The following is a 17763-nucleotide window of genomic DNA, read 5'->3' as shown; positions in this document are numbered from 1 at the left end:
ATTCATTATTTAATATATAATTGGTTGGATTCTAAGTCAACTTGAAACAACCAAAACCGTTATATTCAATCCAGTAAGTCAGGGTATGTGATGTAAAACCGACCCATTGGCAACCCTATGTAATGAGATACCTGTCCCAGAACCGTTAATACTTAATACTCAGGCTCGGCCAGTTTGGGTCCGTCATGTAGAACTAACACATCAACAGCCCTAGGTAACGGTATACCTGTCTCAGAAATCAGAATGAATGGAAGTCCTCGTTCATTTTGCGTTACCTACAAGGCGTTTTTCCAGGCGAGTGATTCCTGGAAAACATTACCTAAGATAATTATAAATAGTTAAATACAGCGTTCATCTTGGCCAGGGATTAGATAAAGCATGCGAAACAAGGCGCTTGGTGTTTTTGACAAGTGGGCAAGTATTTTACCCACCTTCTCTAAGAGAGCATTGGTTCTCCAAAAAAGGTGTGGGGCGAGAGATTCAGATGTACCACAAAACAATGAAGAGAAGTGCACGAGTGCAGAAGATCCCGACTCGGCGCGGATCGGCGGATGTGATATCAGCAAGTGCAATCAAACCCGGAAAACAACGAGAAGTAAGAAAACAAAACAGAAAAACGGATCACATAATTCAAAATCATTATAGACTACAAAATCATGTACGGGAACACTATATAAGTGAAAAATATATATATATATATATATGAATAATGCTTTTGAACTAGAGTTCGCATCAGAATTCAATCGTATTTTGCCTATCTGAAGGAGCAACACACTGCCACAGGGAACGGTATGTTGGAATGTTGGTTGCCACGACCCCAAGAGCAGAAAGGTTGCGTCCATATTCCTGATATAAATAGAACAAGGAAAATAGTAGGATGACAGGAAGAGAGAGACGCCATAAGGAACAAACAAAATAATGATGCATACCTGAACATCAAGGAATAACTGCATACAGATTTTGTCTGTGTCCGACACATTTTGCTCAGATACGTCAGAGCTTGCCCCTGCTCGCCTTTGTGCACCCTGCCGAATCCTCTGTAGCGAGGACTCTGTTTTCCTTGCCTGGTCAAGAATTCCAAATTCTTGTTAGTTGATCATAATGCGTGAAATAGGAACGATATCAATTCAAATCCTAAAGAATAGCTCTGTGCGTCTAAATACTAACCACATTGACAACTTCTGAAGTCAGTTCATAATATCGGCCAGTAATCTCTTCAGCAGCCCCTAGAAGCAGTTTGTTTTTTGCTTCCATGGTTAAATATGTGGTGGCACGTTCTCCATCAAGAAAAGTCTGCATGCAGTGGCACCACGATAGTGTCAGCATTAAGGAAGGGATAAAGGAGTCAAAATGAAGGCTTACCCATCTAGAATAGCATAACTTATGAACCTCTGATTCTCTTATAGTTAACACAACATCAATGATATCATATGCGACAAAAAGACAAAAGAAAGGCCCATGTAAAAATGGTTGGTATGTGCTAGGCCATTGCGGATCCAGTTCAAGACTGAAAACAGCCTCAGAGAACATTTTAAATTATTGTCCTTTTGGCGCCTTGAGAGGAGGAAATTCCAGAAAAAGACAAGTTCATATGTAGGAAGAAAGATGATTTTATGACCAATGGGAGGATTAAATTCATCTTCCTACTTATTAAATTGTGTCACTTGTATATTCAAAATCAGGCAAATTGCCTTCTCTTAGCAGTTTGTCTTGGTTGAGCCAAGAAGAGATAAGAAAAAGAAATTGTGCAAGTTATCCCCATAGCCCATGATTTATCTGCTACAAGCTGCTTTGGGGCTAACTGGCTAAGGAAGAAGCAAAATTTCATCTCTGTCGAGTCATAATATCCTGCCCTTGTAAGATATAAATGAGATTCACAGGAATTTGAAGCCTGAAAGTGTCATATCTGTCTGCCAGAAGGAACATTCCCATCATTCCAAGACTCAAACCCTAATCTTAAACTCTTTTTTCAGGTTCACCATTTGCAATGGGTTGGGATAGCTTAAATTCATACGTGTCAAAAAATGAAAATAGGTTGATCAATTGGCTCTCAATAAGCAAGTGCTATTATTAGGATGACCTTTAAAATGAGTTGACTGGTCAGACTTGTGGTAGTGGTTGGGAGGGGGGGGGGTTGGGGGAGAAATGAAAGGGATACAAAACTGCTAAGGATTCTCCTTGATCCAGCTATTGGCTAGACTCTAATCTCTGAAATAGACGAAGTATTTCATGATGGCCATTAATCACTCTCATTCCCAAACTTACCGTATCCAGGTTGGTTCTTGGTCTAACTGGTCAGTCCAGATAGAGTTTGAAACACTACATTTTTTGGGTACATCATAAGGGTGGCCACCAGCTGAGCTTTTCACGAGCTATTCGAGTTCAGCTTGGCTTGGTTTAAACCAAGCTTCGAGCTGAGCTCGAACCCGATATATAGGCTCATTTGCTAATTGAGCCGAGCTCAAGTCCAGTGAAGCTCGGCTCGTTAGGCTCGCGAGCCTAATCGAGCTAGTATAATAAATAAATGATTTTTAATTATATAATAATATATAATATAATAATACATACATACATATACATATAATAAATCATTTCTATTATATATAATAATATATAATATTTTTTATTTTTTATGTATAATAATAAATAATTTTTATAATTCTTATTTTTTGTATGTAAAATAAAAAATATTTTTATATGTATAATTTTTACTTTTTAGGAAAAGCTTGACTTGTAGTCGAGCTCGAGCTGAGCTGAGCTTGAGCTCAAGTCTCTAGCTCGAATCGAGCTCAAGCTCGAGCCTAACACTATTTCAGTGAGTCGAGCTCGAATAGCCAAGTATTCGGCTCGGCTCGAATCCACCCCTAGGTACATGGAACACCATACTAATGAAAGGCCTGAGAGAGAAGCCTGAGCACTCGGTGATTGAAAGGAGCATTACAAGCTAACAATGGAAGCATCACCAGCACTCTTTAAGTTGTTAATCTTTTAGTCCATATAAAGCCTTTTAATTGCTATGAGATTTGGATACCGGCAAGAGGGTACCTGTCTTGTTGAATACTTCAATTTTTAGTGTAAATTTTGATTCCGATAACATATCTATTCATGTCCTTGCTGTATCTGAGTAACATAGGTTAATTGTAGATAAAGCTACAGTACATCAAATATGCATATAATATATCATAATAGGTAATAGTAGTTTGTCCTAAATTTTAGAAGAAAGATAGTTTCTGATTATAACTTGTATTTTTGTTTCACTACCTACATTAAGGACTCTTCTAAAATATGCAAGTTATTATGTAGAATTCTAGATAAAATATGGTTATGGGGGTCACTACTTGGTGCGATGGTAAAATCTCAGAATGTGAATGAGTAAGATAGCAGCTATTTTGTGTGGAAAAAAATGTTGGACCCCAGATGGCCAGGACCAGCATTGGGTAATGGCCTTTTTTGATAAAAGCATGGTAATAGTCTCCTTTTGTTGTATCTGTCCTCCACAATTATCACAGAATAAGATGTTTAAAACTTTAGTCTTTTAATAAATAAAAAAGCCTAAACTCCTATCCCTATCTCATTCTTTCCAAGTATTTGTATGAAATGCTGATTGGCATGCTTATGTTGATGAATCTCCCTGTGTACTTCAACAGCTGTAACGAACAATTTGATGCTTCCCTCCAAACCTCAGTAACACAATGGTTTGCATGAAACCACATGGTTCAAGGCAACAATAAAGTTAACTACATAGTTGTCAAGCCGACGCCTAGGCGACTAGGCAGTTTTACAGTGTCGCCTCGCCTAAACGCCTATAGTTTTGTATACTAGGCGACCGCCCAGAGACTTAGGCGGGCACCTAGGCGACTAGGTGGGTGCCTAAACACAAGGCGGGCACCTAAATAAGGTTAAGAAATATTTTTTTCATATTTATTATTCTAATATTTTTATTGGCTATTATGTTGTTTTAATATACAACTGGTTACATGTTAACATTTTATTATTAAGCCAAACTAATAGAATACATCTCATTTTCATTTGTTGTCTTGAAAGGGTTTTTGCTCAACTGAAGAGAAGGCTTCTAGTTCCAGCTCCATCTCCAGCTCAACTTTGAGCTTCAGTTGGTAAGCTGCTGCTGCTTCTTCTTCTTCTTCTTCCAGCCAGCTTCAGTTCTTTTCCCTAAACTCCTCTCTTCTTCTTCTTCTTCTTCTTCCAGCCCAGATTCAATGTTTTTTTTTTCGAAAAAACAGGGGCTCCGCCCCTATTCTCCTCCCTTCTTCTTCCAGCCCTGATTCAATGCTTTTTTTTTCCGAAAAAACAGGGGCTCCACCCCTATTCTCTTCCCTTCTTCTTCTTAAACATATTGTAGTATAAATATAGATTTTATATTTATAGATTTCACCGCCTAGGCGCCTAGGCCTAGGCGCGACACATGTTTGGACTTGGGAAAATCAGGGAATTTCACCGTGAAATCTTTTTTACAACCAGTTAACAGGAGGGGAAGTGTTGGAAAACGTGGGGTTACTGGTTCAGATCTGAAAATAGAATTGTATATATTCCTAGGATTGTGGAAGGATTGATTTAGAAAGTTTTTCTTTCTATTTCTTTCTTTCTATTTTTGTACTTTCTATTTTCTCTTCTTTCTATTTTTTCTTCTTTCTATTTTCTTTTCTTTCTATTTATTGCAGCAGCTTACTATATAAATATGCCAATTGGCAATAGAATGAAACATATCAGTATTCTACCATTCCAAAACATGGTATCAGAGCCAGGTTTGTCAACCTTGAGATTTTTTTCCGGCCTTCATTGCCAGTTTTTTGTGTTTTTCTCTTCTGGCCCTCAGTGTTGATCTGTAACCAGAAGTGTTCCTTTTTTCCTCCATTAACAATGTCCGACATGACTGCAACAAGTGCTCCCGTCCAAACCGATGAAAGAGCAACAAATTCTCATCCTCACACTGGTGATTTGCAGAATATTCAGGCAACATATAGACTGAATGGCCAGAATTACTTGAAGTGGTCACAACTAGTGCGTACCTATTTGAAGGGAAAAGGAAAAATTAGTCACCTCCTTGGAACAGGACCAAGGTTGGGCGAGCCAAATTTTGATGCTTGGGACGAAGAGGACTCCATGATTATGTCATGGTTGTGGAGTTCAATGACACCCGAGATCAGTGATACTTGTATGTTTCTTCCCTCTGCAAAGGCTATTTGGGATGTTGTCCGACAAACCTATTCCAAAGCCCATGACGCTGCTCGTGTCTATGAGGTCAAAGTGAAGACTGTGGCAGCCAAACAAGGGAGCAGGAATGTTACAGAGTATGTAAATCTGCTGCAAAATTTATGGCATGAGCTTGATCATTATCGGGTTCTTGAGACAAAGTGCGCAGATGATGCTGTGATCTTGAAGAATTTTATTGAAAGAGATAGGGTGTATGATTTTTTGGTCGGACTGGATGCTGAATTTGATCAGGTCCGAATACAAATTCTTGGCAAAGAAGAAGTGCCTCCATTGAATGAAGTCATAGCCCTTGTCAGAGCTGAGGAAAGCCGCCGTAGAATCATGCTTGAGCCTAAAGATCCCGAAGGCTCAGCCATGGTGGCAAGGGGAGGAAGTTACAGTGGTTCAAAGGGTGAGAACAATCACAACTTGGCTCGTGACACAACCACCCGTGACTCTAACGATAACCTCTGGTGCACCTATTGCAAGAAGCCCAGACACACGAAAGATCGGTGCTGGAAACTTCATGGGAAACCTCCCACATCCAGCAAGGAATGGGGAAATCGAGGAGTTTCAAAAGGAGTTCAACAGGCCCATAATGTCTCCACAACCCCGCAGCAAGAACACTCAAGTCAGGGACCATTTAATGATGAAGAAATTGAAAGGCTAAGGTGCTTCTTGAAATCCTTGAAACCAGGAAGTGGTTCTACCTCTCTTGCTCTCTCAGGTGAGTCTTTATCTCTAGGATTACATGCCTCGGCTAGTGTTTTTCCATGGATTCTTGATTCTAGAGCTACTGACCACATGACACCCTCTTCACTACATTTTCTCACCTATACACCCTGTCCTAGTAATAGAAAATTTTTTGTTGCTGATGGTTCTTTCACCACAGTGGCAGGGATTCGGAATATTCAAACTACTCCATCCCTATTACTTAAAAATGTGCTTCATGTTCCTAATTTATCCACTAGCATTATCTCTATACATAAACTCACCCAGGATGTGAACTACAATGTTGTGTTCTTCCCTTCTTACTATGTATTTCAGGACCAGGTTTCGGGGAAGAAGATTGGACTTGCTAAGGAAAGAGATGGACTCTACTACCTTGAAGCAACCAGCAAATCATCTCACACTGTTATGCATGTCACACACGAGTCATTCTTATCTACCTCCAATAAAGATTTAATTTGGCGTCATCATTTCCGTTTTGGTCATCCTTCATTTCCTATTTTAAAAACAATGCTTCCTTCCTTGTTTAAAGGAATTGATGTTGAAACCTTTCATTGTGATGTTTGTGAACTTGCTAAGCACAAAAGGGTTTCTTTCCCAATCAGTAATAAAAGATCTTCAACTCCTTTTTATTTGATTCATTCGGATATATGGGGCCCTTCTCAAATTCCCAACATTACTGGTTCCAGATGGTTCGTCACCTTTATTGATGATTGCACTAGGGTTACATGGATTTTCTTTCTTAAGTCTAAATCTGATGTGGGTACGATTCTTCCCAACTTTCATAACATGGTCCAAACTCAGTTTGGTGTGAGAATTAAAAGGTTTCGATCTGATAATGCTACAGATTATTTTAATCAGAATTTGTCCCCATTTTTTCAGAAAGAAGGCATTGTGCATGAATCCTCCTGTGTTAACACTCCCCAACAGAATGAGGTAGCTGAGAGAAAAAATGGCCATCTTTTGCAAACCACCCGAGCCTTTCTCTTTCAAAATCAGGTGCCAAAACAATATTGGGGGGAAGTTGTCCTTACTGCTGCCTACACCATAAATAGACTACCATCTAAAGTTCTTGACAACCGAAGCCCAATACAAGTCCTTTCTCAATTTTACCCTGATATTCGAGCCTCAAATAATCTCACACCAAGAATTTTTGGCTGCACTGCCTTTGTTCATGTCCATAATAAGGGAAAATTAGACCCACGAGCAATCAGGTGTGTCTTCTTGGGATATTCCCCAACTCAGAAAGGTTATAAATGTTATCATCCAACCACCAGAAAATTCTACACCTCCATCGATGTCACATTTAAGGAAGGAAAATCTTTTTTCACTCAACCTTATCTTCAGGGGGAGCCCTCATTAATGGAGAATAAGGCCTCGGATCTACTCTCCCTAGATGTATTACCCTCCTCACAGACATTCAATCGTCAAGAATCACATCCCTCTGAGTCACATTCCTCTGAGCCCCACATTCCCGAGTCTCAACAAGAGTCAAACAACCCGACCATTGAACCAAATTCGGACACTGTTAACCCCACGAATGATGTGCATGATAATGTGAGATATATGCAGGTTTACTCTAGGAGGAAAAATCCAGATCCTCAACCTGTGCAAGTCTAAGATTCAACTCCTAATCCTAGAACTGAGGGATGCTCAGAACCTGAACCTACACCTTCACAGTCTGGATATGAGTATGACCTACCTATTGCACTGAGAAAAGGAACCAGAGAATGTACCAAACGCCCATTGTACCCTTTAGCCAAATATGTATCATTCCAAAGATTCTTTAAATCCCATAAAAGTTTTCTAGCCAGCCTTAACACCATTCCAATTCCTAATACTCTAGCCGAAGCACTTTCTAATAAGGAGTGGAGAAAAGCCATGAGAGTGGAAATGGAGGCATTAGAAAAAAACAACACATGGGAAGTTGTGGATCTACCAAGAAACAAGAAGACGGTAGGTTGTAAATGGGTGTTCACAATTAAGTACAAATCTGATGGGTCATTAGAAAGGTACAAAGCACGCCTGGTAGCCAAGGGATATACACAGACTTATGGGGTAGATTATCATGAGACTTTTGCCCCAGTAGCTAAAATGAATATAGTAAGGGTGTTACTGTCATTGGCTACTAACTATAATTGGGATTTGCAACAGTTTGATGTAAAAAATGCATTTCTCCATGGTGATCTAGAAGAGGAGATATACATGGACATTCCACCGGGTTTTGGAGAAGGCATTAAAGGGGACAAAGTTTTTCGGTTGAAGAAAGCACTATACGGTCTCAAACAATCTCCGAGAGCATGGTTTGGAAGGTTTACGAAGGTAATGCTGAGTACAGGTTGCAAGCAAAGTCAAGGTGACCACACATTGTTTATCAAACACACAGCCTCAGGGGGAGTTACTGCACTATTAGTCTATGTGGATGATATAATCGTTACTGAGAATGATAAAAAGGAGAAGGAAGCATTGAAAAACTGCCTTGCCAGAGAATTTGAGATAAAAGACTTGGGGAGACTAAAGTATTTTCTCGGAATTGAAGTTGCACATTCTAAACAAGGCATATTTATCTCTCAACAAAAGTATGTTGTTGATCTTTTGAGAGAAACAGGAAATATGGCATGTAAACCAGCTTCTACGCCTATAGATCCCAATCATAAACTTGGAGAAGCCAACGAGAATGCAAGTGTAGACAAGGAAATGTTCCAAAGACTAGATGGAAAACTCATTTATCTTGCACATACACGACCGGATATTGCATATGTTGTAAGTGTAATAAGTCAGTTTATGCATAATCCTAAAGAAGTTCATCTGCAAGCTGCTCATCGAATTCTGCACTATTTGAAAGCCAATCCAGGAAAAGGAATTTTATTCAGAAGAAATGGAAGACTGGCTCTTGAAGCATATACAGATGCCGATTATGCAGGATCTCCAGTAGATAGACGGTCCACCTCTGGTTACTGTACCTTCTTAGGAGGAAACTTAGTCACTTGGAGGAGTAAGAAGCAAAATGTAGTAGCTCAGTCAAGTGCAGAGGCAGAATTCAGGGCTATGGCACAAGGAGTGTGTGAATTACTCTGGTTGAAGATAATTTTAGAAGACCTGAACATTCCACGAGAAGAGCCTATGAAACTATATTGTGACAACAAGTCAGCCATCAATATTGCTCACAATCTTGTTCAACATGACAGGACGAAGTACATCGAAATTGATCAACACTTTATAAAAGAGAAACTAGACAGCAAGTTGATTTGCACTCCCTATGTGTCTACAAAAGGACAACTGGCCAATGTACTTACTAAAGGGCTCAATAGTACAGACTTTCGGAGAATTATAGCCAAGCTGGGAATGGAGGATCTCTATTCACCAGCTTGAGGAGGAGTGTTGGAAAACGTGGGGTTACTGGTTCAGATCTGAAAATAGAATTGTATATATTCCTAGGATTGTGGAAGGATTGATTTAGAAAGTTTTTCTTTCTATTTTTGTACTTTCTATTTTCTCTTCTTTCTATTTTTTCTTCTTTCTATTTTCTTTTCTTTCTATTTTTCTTTCTTTCTATTTATTGCAGCAGCTTACTGTATAAATATGCCAATTGGTAATAGAGTGAAACATATCAGTATTCTACCATTCCAAAACAGGAAGCTTCTGAAATTCCAAGCTCAAAATTATGGATCGAGATTGTTCCATCCAAAGTGGCATTCTTTGTTTGATCCTCAGCTTGGAATAAAATTTTGACTAGAGATAACTTGGCAAGGAGGGGTATACAAGTGGAGAATTTAGGCTGTGTATTATGCAACAGAAATAGGGAAACAGTCAACCATTTATTGATCCACTGTGATTTCTCTTACAGTATTTGGATAAAAATGATCTGTTAGCAGTGGAGATGTGCTTTCTGGAGGACATAAAATCTTTTCTTGGAGGCTGGGATTTGAGAGGTTGAAGTAAGAATGGAAGAGTAGCACGGAGTGTCATACCTGCAGAAGTGTTTTGGGCGGTGTGGGGTGAAAGAACTGCTAGAATATTTGAAGGAAAGCAAGGCTCAGTTGAAGGGGTGGTTAAGAGGATTATGAAAATGCTATTTTCATGGTTGACAAATCTTTAAAGGAAGAAAATATAGTTTTTTTTTTGTTTTGGAAAATCTTTTTGTATAACCATAAAGAATTGATATTGGTGGATTGATGTACACAGGTGGTTTTATATCCCCGATGTGTCTCTCAATGTACAGTGGTTCTTTCATATATTTTATGGAATATCTAATACAATACCATACTTTACAATTAAAAAAATAAAAACAAAGAACACAGAGGGAACAACTGTATTGGGGAGTTATTCCCCTAGCATCTGTTTGATAAATGTATAAGAATGAAAATTTGATTTAGGGAATAAGGGTAGACAGCATGGGCTGATATATATTTCCATTCGGTGCTACCATGCTAGGCATACACCTTTTGTACAGCATTATTTTTTATAGTAAAATAAATACAACAAATTTATTGAAAGAAAGAAAGAGAGAGTGAAAGATCTATAAAGGGTAATAAAATGGCACCCAACAACAAAAGTAGGCTTGTATAAAATCCTTTTCTCCATATTTAGCAAAGCTCTTAATAGTTATCAATCAAAAGAAGATATGTTACATCATACAATATTACATGCATCAGAAAGGATCCTTGTATAGCCAACTGAAGATACAATTGAAACCATAAAAGTTAACTATGAACCAAGTATATTGTTGCTTGAATGGCAAAGACTTATCCACGAAAAATGACACCAGTAACATTTGCCTGAAGCAAAAGACAACAAGCCCCATAAAGCTGGAAGAAGTGAAAGTAGAAAAAGACAGCATACCTTCAGAGGATACAATATCCCTGATACATAGGGTGAATGCCTTATTGGAAGAGGTTTGTTGGTCATCCTGTATGTTGCAGTCACCCCTTTCACCTGTCTCAATGTCTACAATAATTACCAGAAAAAAAGGTATAAAAACGAGTGTAGTTTGAAAGGTTTATTGCCAGTACACCTATCACCTATATGATATGTCAACTCAACTGAAGAATTCCCAATAGAAGATATGGATATTATAGCATCCCTATTCAAATCTTCTCCTCCACTCTGCAATTCAGACATCTCTTTTACAAGAAACCAAGCTTACCTCAAGAGATTTCTCAACAAGCGCTTCTATCATTGTATTCATAGCTAGAGGTGCTAAATCCTTTAAAGAATTTGCACCCTGTAAAATGCTCTGTTTCACTGGATCAAGTACTTCTGGAGAGCATGAAGCTAGAATCTGAATTACATGTCCAAGGTAGTCACCACTAAGCTCAGTAACCAGACAATCAATGTCATGCATCACCTGTAAGCAAATAGATCCCATGTTTTATTCTCAATTAACCAGTTTAAGCTTTTAAAAGAAAACGTAAAATCTATAAGGTTCTCAACTCTGCAATCACTATACATATTTAGCTCACATTCTCCAGCTTTTACCAGAAAGCAGGTGTGGAGCAACCATTCTGGCATCACCAGAATAGATGACAATTACAGGCATACCGGAAAAGAGGTATATACTTTTTTTCTGAGCAAAGATAAGGTGTGTATCTAAACGGAAGAAGATTACTTACAAAAAGAAATTAAAAAGTTAAGAAAAGGTCCTGGAGTCAAAGTTAATTATATGCACTGATTACTTTTCCCTGTGTAACCCCTTTTTCGGATTGAGAAAGAAACTGCAATAAAAATGAAAGGTAAAACCCCCAAAGTCGGAAATTTTTTTTCAGTCATAAAATTGAATGCTCATTGTGGACTCCAAAACACTTCCTTTCTGCCTTTATTCCTTTTGTTATCATTGCTTATTTATTTAAGTACCTGGACATGATTTATCTAATGGTATTATAAGCACTTATAACTTCTAATGATAATTCAAAAGAGAGTTTTCTTAAATCAACTTTATATTCCTCAATTTGAGAAAATATGGAGAAGCAATCTACAAATATCATTGGATAAATTTCATTACTGGACTACAAACCTAGTGTAAATAAAAAAGAAAATCTAAGGAACAAAGCAGACTGCAGTTAAATTCTTAAAGATGATTGACACACATCAAATAGTAGTAAAAGAGAGAAAGAACTAATTAAACAAAGAATCGGATTGTACATAGATGAAATCTTCTGGAACTGCAGAAACAGCCCATTCAAACCCAGGATTGGAGCCAGTGTTACCAGTTCTCCGAATAGTCAGTCCGAAAGACAACCATGTGGAATACCTACCATAGGTTAAGAGAAATGGGTTACAAGCAGATCCACCGGTAGAATAGCAAATATAAAAGCATAATGTAACTTAGATATCGAAAGCAACCTACCTGGAGAGAAGCTGCAAAGATAGTCGAAGAAATTTATCAGAGCAAGAAAAAACAAGCACATCTTCTTTCCAGCAGGATCTCAAGCTCTCCAGAAGGGTTACACTTTGCTTTAAAGTTAACACTCCAGAATTTCCTTGACTGGAATGTGAGTTGTGAACTGGAGTAAGACTAGCCACCATAAGTGCAGAATCCAGAGCCCCAGCTATCTCCTGAAACCTGTTCTAACCAATTTGATAATTTTAGGCACAAATTGTAAACACAAGCTAATCTTATACTAATGATATTTGATCATTCTTAAGTTGTATGAAGTACCTCAATGAGAAATAAACACCAATGTTCCATTGTTTCATGAATTCTACATAAACAACCTCAGCTCGAAACTTAACAACAGCAGATCTGGAGGGACAGTACCCTTGCATCACAGTTGGACATTATAACAAAAATGAATAACATAAAACTCCTAAAACACATTTAAATAATTAATCACGATGACAATTATTTAGTTGCATAATGTTTTACACCAAAAAAAAAAGTCAACTAAAAAGTAGCATCCAATCCAACTGTAAGATGGCAGCTACTACCTTCAAGATAATCCAGAAAAGCTAGGCTTGATTTGTAATTTTTCAAGAATTCAGTGGGTCTTCCTGGAGAGAATGCTCCTGGTTTTCCCTTTTGGATAGACGAAAGAACCTCCTTAAGTATTGAATTTGCCAAGAAGTCAAATACATGGAGACCTGAATTGGCTGAACAGCATAGGACAAATAATAGAATCATATAATGAAATGCAAGGATAAGAGCAATTAAAATCTAAAATAGAATGTAAGTACGTGGCATATTTTCTGGATAGATATGATAGTATAAGTCATCAAAACAAAATGTCAAATATGTGGTAATAGCCAATACCAGAGGAAGAAATTTCCAATAAAAATTTGCAGCCATTCTCAATATGTTCAATGATTTGTTGATAATCCTCTTCAAGTTCATCTACAGAAACTGCAGCCATTGACTGTGAAGAGCTGTTGGGGATAATTTTCTGAATCAATGGATATACAATAGTTGTGCGGAAAATTTCTTCTGCACCATTAGTGTTATCAATTGCAGCATAGGCACGCAAACAATTGTAAATTGTATTCGCATCATGATGTTCCAACCCATCTATAAAACAGCGTCCTAAGCTAGCATCTAATAATAAGCTAGCACTCTGAATCCTTTTCTCCATGTTCCCAATGAAAGGAAGGTCCTGTACTGCCATAACATGGAAAAGAAATGAGAATGGAGATCATAAATCCCAAAACTATTTCTAAGTCATCTATTCTTTGCTAGTATTCATATGTATCCACCTTTCTCAAACAAAATGGAAATGAATAAAATAGAAAATTTCAAATGACATCAAGTAGAAAAACTATAAAATGAACCACAAATACTGATACATGCACTAGCAAAGACTAGCCTTTTAGTAGTTCCTATGTTCATCCAGCATGCTTGATGCTTCCTATCTTTCTGTGAAGAAGATAATTCTGACTATAAAGTAAATTCCAGTACAATGAAATAAATTAACATGAGTTCTTTGATCATTTATGATTATAAGCATTGGTGAAGTACCATGATGGCCCACTTTGTGAAATGGGCACAAAAGATGAACACACTGTAAAAGCTTAGATTTCTGTTGGCACTGTCATTCTGGCATCTATTTTCAAACTACTTAGATGAAATAAATTGGACATGTCTAATTTTAAACCAAAAAATGTGCAAATTTCATGTACTTGAAGAGTCCTTCTCTTTACATAATAGGAGCCAATTCTGTATTTTTTGTGTCCCTCAATGGAGCTTCACACAGGAGAATGTAGCCACTAATTCTTTCAGCACATTCCATGATTCCATCACTAGTATTTCTTGGATACTTTTTTTATCAGCATAGTATTTCTAGGATAATTCATAAATAAATGAAAAGGAAAAGAAAAAACAAGTATTTCTTGATGGAACTAACTACAAGAAGGAGGAATTTTTGACTAATTTCTCCTGGTACATCAACTTTTGACAGAAATATATGCTAACTTAGGCTGGAACGAGTTGACTTAGCAACTGCTTTACCAACCCAATCTGCCCCTTCGCCCATTGTATCCCACCCAATGGAAAGCTTGCCCATGCATTCCCTAGTTATACCATCAATTGAGCCATTGGTTGAACTTAGCATCCACCAAACAGTTCAACCTGACAGCCAAATATTTTGCTTCCCATATGGAATGTATAAGTTGCCAAGGAGCACCTCACTAAGATATCATCCAACAAATAAAAGTTTGAGGGCCCCCTTCCACCACATTCTGTCCAAAGTTCATGTGTAATCCATCTTCAGACCCGTACTAGAGATATTATATCAGCTCTAGTGGATTCCAATGGCCAACTGGACCTAAGAAAACCATAAGAAGATCACCATTCCGATCTCTATATGCTCCTCCTGGATCCAATGGCCTGAGTTACCAGAAGAGCAGCCACCAAACAACTTGATGCTCACTCAGGTGATGTGCTGCTATGCCAGCTCCATCATTTGGAGGAATGGATGTTTTGTAGCAAACGTTTAAAATTTGGTTCTGTTTCAGTTGAAGTTAGTATTTTGAGGATGAAGCAAGTATGCAGATCTTATTCATGTATGAAACAAGTCAACAATAGTAAGAACTTTTCAACGTAACAAATATTCTCTTCTCACCAATATTTATCAATATCGTCGTTCTAACAAAATACAATTGATAGGCTATAAAACAAAGAGAAACTGAAATCTGAGTGGAAGAACAAAAGAGACCTGTGCATGAGCCATGTAGAACTTCAACCGGTTCATCTCACTAGCGATCCTCTCCAAGAGCATGCTTTGTGTCTCTCTGAAATTTGTTCCATTCTCGGTATGCTGCAAAGAACCTTTTTCTGTAGAATTCACGTCTCCATTTGACCAATCAGATGGGACGCTAGGTAATTCCTTTATAAGTTTCTCAACCTGCACAAAAACAACTCATAGATAATGCACAAAACCAAACCCATATAGGAAACCGCTAGAATCCTTATAGCCTCAGGAATCGAGTCCCTTAGCATGAACAATTGAAATGCAGAAATCCTAGAGTACAATAATTCAATTTGTCCAAAAAAATGGGGAAATAAGATAAAGAGATAGAACTAGGGGTTGCGATGGAAACCTTGGAAACAACATGAAACGTATCAAGCAGAAGTTCCAGAACCTCTCTGGCAGCCGATGCCTCTGCTCTCTGACGCAACCCATTCTGCAACGCGGCAAGCGAGGACTCGACACTCCCCCTAAACTGCGAGATCTTTTCGCGAAGCTCGGTCAGAGGAGCTCTCATCCGCAAGATTGTTCCATCGACGTCAACGAGCTTGGTGCTAAGGTTCACGAAATCTGCATAATCTCTATTAATAAGCTCCACAAGCTCGTGCTTAAGCGATGACAGATGAGTTTGAAGCTCCGATCGAAGATTATCGAAGGGAACGAATGTTCTGAGATCTGTGATGTAGGCTTCTGAATCGAAATTCTCCTCCAAGAATGCATTCTTCTTGAACCAGAGAGGCTGAGAATCAATTGGATCTCCAAATAGATCTGTAGGAGACCGGGGAGGTAAGAGATCTGTCATTGCTTCCTTCACTCTCCCCTCTCTTTCACTCTCCCGTGCCGATTTTAGTTCTTCGCGGGATTGAGCATTTTTTATACTTCGTAAGTTTGTATTTTGTATTAATTTCCTTCTTTTTCAGTTTTCACTTCTTTTCTTTGGCAGTTTGGCTTTAGTCACGCCACGGTAAAGTTCGTAAATTTGGATTCGCATCCGCCCCCCACAACTTTGCCCCCCAAAAACGTCCCACGCGCTGTGAGTGCGCCGCGTGTCCTCTCACACGCGGATTAGAGGGACTCGTGCGGAGCTAACCGTGTGTCCTCTCGCCCAACGGCCCAAAAGGTCATCCTTCTCATTTCAGAACACTTCAACCCTTTGAGCTCCGCCGGTTGACGCGCTCACTTCAACCTTCCACCTTCTGCTCTCAGAACTGAAATCCGCCGGAGATTGTACCCCTTTGAATTCCGCCGGTCGACGCCGACGACCGTTCCAAAAGCGAAGCATTTTTAACCGCGAGAAACGACGAAGAAGATGTCCACTCAAACGCCTTGTTACAGGTCCCTTGTTATATCCATTTTCTCAGTTTTCATGAACCCATTTTGCCGTTTGTTTTTCTTGCTTCAAAACCCACATAATCAATCAAAAACAACCAATTTGTTCATTGAAAAAAAAAAATAGATTTTTCTTTCGAGTAGGCAAAGATAGTTTGAATTGATTGAAAGGGGAGTCTTTGATGCCGTTATTCTGTGCAAGCCACGCAACACAACTCCCTTACTCCCACATAATTTGGTAGTGAGAAGAAAGAATCTCACATCTAAGCATGTAGGCGTTCTGCTATTATCCAGTAGTAAATGCTGCCTAGCCGCCTCTTCCAGCAAGTTGGGTCTCTCAGAAAACGCTGCTTCTCTTTCGGGTTTTCATCGAACTTCTCCATCGAACATGGAGGACGAAAAGTTGGGGATTATATCCTCTGAAACAGAGGAATATTCAACAGAATTGGATGTTGCTGTTAGAATCGTCCAAATGGCTTGCTTTCTCTGTCAGAGGGTGCAGGAGAGCTTGATTTCCAAGGGCAATAATCAGGTTAAATCCAAAGATGATAATTCTCCTGTCACAGTTGCAGGTAACTGCATCGACTGTCTACAAAATGGTTTCTTTTTGGTGATTCTGTATGCTTTGTCGTGTGCTACATATTTTTCATCCATCACAGTTGCATTAAATGGAACCCTTGCTTTTATCCTTTTATTTATTATATTTTTTTGGAGACTGTTCTTTCAGTTTTTCCCCTTTGTTATTGTTTTTTTTTTTTCTTTTTGAAGTAAATGGTTCTGCTGCTAAACATGAAAATTTGTTATTTCTCTGAGGGATTGAGGGTATGGGTTCCGTTTCGTGTTATAGTAGCCACATCTTGAATTTGTTGGTTGGCTTCGGTTTGGTTTACAACTGAAATTTGGGAGATTTTACCACTATAGGTAGATTTTTGGTTTTGGTCAATGGAAGAGACAGAGTTGTAGATGTTGCAGCGGTTGACTTGTTGGCGTCGACCGACGGAATTGGAAGGGGGTTCTCACTCCGGCAAAAATGAGAAAAAAACAAAAAACACAGAAAATGAGAAAAACTTACCTCCGGTAAATAAATCTGTCGGAGTAATCGTCGGCGTCGACCGGCGGAATTCAAAGGGAGTAATCTCTGGCGGGTTTAGTTCTGAGAGCAGAAGATCGAGGGTTGAAAGTGTTTTGAAATGAGAATGATGACCTTTTAGGCGAGAGGACACACGGTTAGCTCCGCACGAGTCCCTCAAATCCGCGTGTGGGAGGACACGCGGCGCACTCACAGCGCGTGGGACGTTTTTGGGGGGCAAAGTTGTGG

The 17763-nt window shown here is 38.8% G+C and overlaps 1 protein-coding gene across 1 annotated transcript; it reads right to left on the bottom strand.

Annotated features, from left to right (window-relative positions):
- Positions 1-596: 596 nt before the first annotated feature.
- LOC104592914 (oligomeric golgi complex subunit-like protein) lies at positions 597-16029 on the bottom strand. The gene is made up of 12 exons (XM_010252460.3): positions 15469-16029; positions 15084-15272; positions 13190-13526; positions 12868-13029; positions 12599-12698; positions 12287-12502; positions 12082-12190; positions 11087-11287; positions 10783-10887; positions 1168-1293; positions 930-1064; positions 597-846 (listed from the first exon to the last, which is right to left on the bottom strand). Exons 1-12 carry the CDS (start codon positions 15916-15918, stop codon positions 733-735), a joined length of 2244 nt encoding a protein of 747 aa, XP_010250762.1. The 5' UTR covers positions 15919-16029; the 3' UTR covers positions 597-732.
- Between the last annotated feature and the right edge of the window lie 1734 nt (positions 16030-17763).

This window comes from Nelumbo nucifera, chromosome 3 (assembly GCF_055504915.1).
Source record: "Nelumbo nucifera cultivar China Antique chromosome 3, China Antique-T2T, whole genome shotgun sequence".
NCBI classification, from domain to species: Eukaryota; Viridiplantae; Streptophyta; class Magnoliopsida; order Proteales; family Nelumbonaceae; genus Nelumbo; species Nelumbo nucifera.
This window is presented reverse-complemented; position numbering and strand designations above follow the sequence as displayed.

Excerpts from the sequence above, each read along its gene's own strand:
- LOC104592914 (XM_010252460.3), bottom strand. The coding sequence starts at position 15,918 with ATGACAGATCTCTTACCTCCCCGGTCTCCTACAGATCTATTTGGAGAT. Across the intron at positions 11,288-12,081 it reads TTCCAGAAGATTTCATCTAT|GTGATGCATGACATTGATTG; the intron begins GTACAATCCGAT and ends ATTTGCTTACAG. Across the intron at positions 1,065-1,167 it reads CTTCAGAAGTTGTCAATGTG|GCAAGGAAAACAGAGTCCTC; the intron begins GTTAGTATTTAG and ends ATTCTTGACCAG.